The 2,238-nt window shown below is 38.4% G+C and overlaps 1 protein-coding gene across 1 annotated transcript; it reads right to left on the bottom strand.

Annotated features, from left to right (window-relative positions):
• Positions 1–415: 415 nt before the first annotated feature.
• On the bottom strand, positions 416–1,947 carry LOC112033555 (heavy metal-associated isoprenylated plant protein 36). Its single transcript, XM_024066334.2, has 3 exons — positions 1,814–1,947; positions 1,648–1,723; positions 416–1,463 (listed from the first exon to the last, which is right to left on the bottom strand). The coding sequence occupies exons 1-3, from the start codon at positions 1,862–1,864 to the stop codon at positions 697–699; spliced, it is 894 nt and encodes a 297-aa protein (XP_023922102.1). The 5' UTR covers positions 1,865–1,947; the 3' UTR covers positions 416–696.
• Between the last annotated feature and the right edge of the window lie 291 nt (positions 1,948–2,238).

Here is a 2,238-nt window from a genome sequence, read left to right on the forward strand (position 1 = left end):
GGGGGGGGGGGAGGCTAAAAAACAACCACTACAGACTAGCTTTCAATGCAGAGTGGGATACTACTATTACTCACATTGAAAGCAAAAGACATCCACAACCACGAAGATGTTTTAGTTTGCTTTCTTAAAGATGCCTTTAAGCATTTCCCAAAGGAAAATACCAATTTTCATGAAAGTTCTCAACCATAATCATGCATGATATATATAATTTGCACATTTAATAATGAGAGATGTAATAGCATTTATATTTTAAAGCATTAAAAGAGAGGCTTAACTTAGGAACTTGAAGCTAATCCGACTAGTTGTATGGCATTATACTCCTTATTAATTATCATTTCCTTAAAGCCATTTTGTCATTACATTGAAAGAAAAAGAGATAGATTGCCATCAACAAAATTCTACTTTACACATGAGGTTGAGAGGGAAAGGAAGATTTTTTAAATGTCCAACAAACAACCAAATATTACAAACTATGAGCTTAATTACTTAAGCAATAACACAAAGCATTTAATAAAGCTAGATAAGGATAACCCACTAAAAACCTTCCAAATCTTTAAACATTTCCCATCTTATTGCTCACTACTTTTACACTAAGCGCTCGTACCTTAGTGCATTTTTACAAAATTTAGTCGCTTCCTCATATACTCTTAAATTCTTAGGTACAACCCTAATTACCAACAGTCCCTCACGATTTTGTCACATGATTGAGCAAGCACTCTCATCATCATCATCACTATGTGTATAAATTGGATCAGACGGTAGCGGTGGTGGTGGTGGTGGCGGCCCATAGATCCCATGGTGAGAGTACCTATTAGCATGCATGGGAGGTACATAATATGAAGCGTTACTAGCACTAGGGTATGCCATGTTGTAACTCATACCATATGGTACTTGTGGGGGATAATTCATTGGTGGATATGGGTACATATGTTGATGTGGAGGGCTAAGATTCATCGCGGCCATAGGAGAGGCCATGTCATGAGGTGACATAGGAGAACCACCACCTGGCAGTACATCACCGAAATTCTCACCACCGCCGCCGCTGCCACTGCCACCACCACCATCAGCATTAAGAGAATTACCATTTTGCCCTTTCTTCTTCTTCTTCTTCTTCTTTTTCCCTCCACCACCACCACCACCACCACCACCATTATTTCCTCCAACACTTTCTCCACCAACCTCCTCACTTTCTTCATCTTCTTTATCCATGTCACCGCCATCAGTATCTTTACCAATACCACCATTGCTACCGTCTGTATTTTTTTGCTCACCATCACCATCTTCTTCAATATTTTTCTGGTCCTTGTTATTCTTTGATTTTCCAGACTTCTTTTCCTTCTTCTCAGGCCAAAGTTCAGCATGTTTGCCTGATCTCAAAAGCTTCTTGATAAGGGTATCTGCCTCCACGTTGCCAGTCACTATAACCTTGTGCTGCTGTGAATCCACAGTGGTCTCATAAACACCTATTCAAACATTGAAGAATATACAAAATTGATGAGAATCACAACCAAAATATACGAAACTTATCTTGTACGTGTTAGAATATCGACTAAGCCAGCTATTAAATTCACAATTTGCTATCAGTTTAAAACAAGTAACACATGTACGTACTATTATTATTAGAGTTAATTAGGCCAATATCCATACCTTCTATGCTTTGAAGAACTTTCTTGACTTTCTTCTTGCAGCCTTCACAGTGGATTGAAACTCTCAAAACCCATGTCTGCATGAAACTCAATATATGAGAGAGAAAGAAAGAAAGAGAAGAAAAGAATTATGTACTTGGACATAGAAATAGTATTTCTTTGTTAACCTGGTATTTCAGGGTGTCTGCGCCTTGATCTTCAGGTGGTTTGTTTGCCATCTGAGAGAGAGAGAGAGAGAGAGAGAGAGAGGCTTGAATTTGTGTGAGTGTGAGTGTGAGTGTGAGTGAGCAATGTGATTCGAGGGGGGAAGGAAATGGAGTAATATAGAACTTTTAAAGGCGGAGGTAAAGCAAGATTGTGGATGCCACGTCACCCCACATCCCAAGTAAGCACTGACCACTATGACTAGGACACGTCATCAAAGTCACGTGACTAAGCCGTGACCACCATCTGAACCTTTTTTTACCAACACAGATAGAATAGAGCAATAGAACATGTTACTAAATTTTAAGGTAATTCTTGTTTGTTAAGGTATTTTGAGCAATAGATTTTAGTGTTTAAACAATATCATATGTATTTTTATACATTTTTT

The sequence above is a fragment of the Quercus suber genome, unplaced genomic scaffold, assembly GCF_002906115.3.
Source record: "Quercus suber isolate HL8 unplaced genomic scaffold, Cork oak 2.0 scaffold_646, whole genome shotgun sequence".
Taxonomy (NCBI): Eukaryota; Viridiplantae; Streptophyta; class Magnoliopsida; order Fagales; family Fagaceae; genus Quercus; species Quercus suber.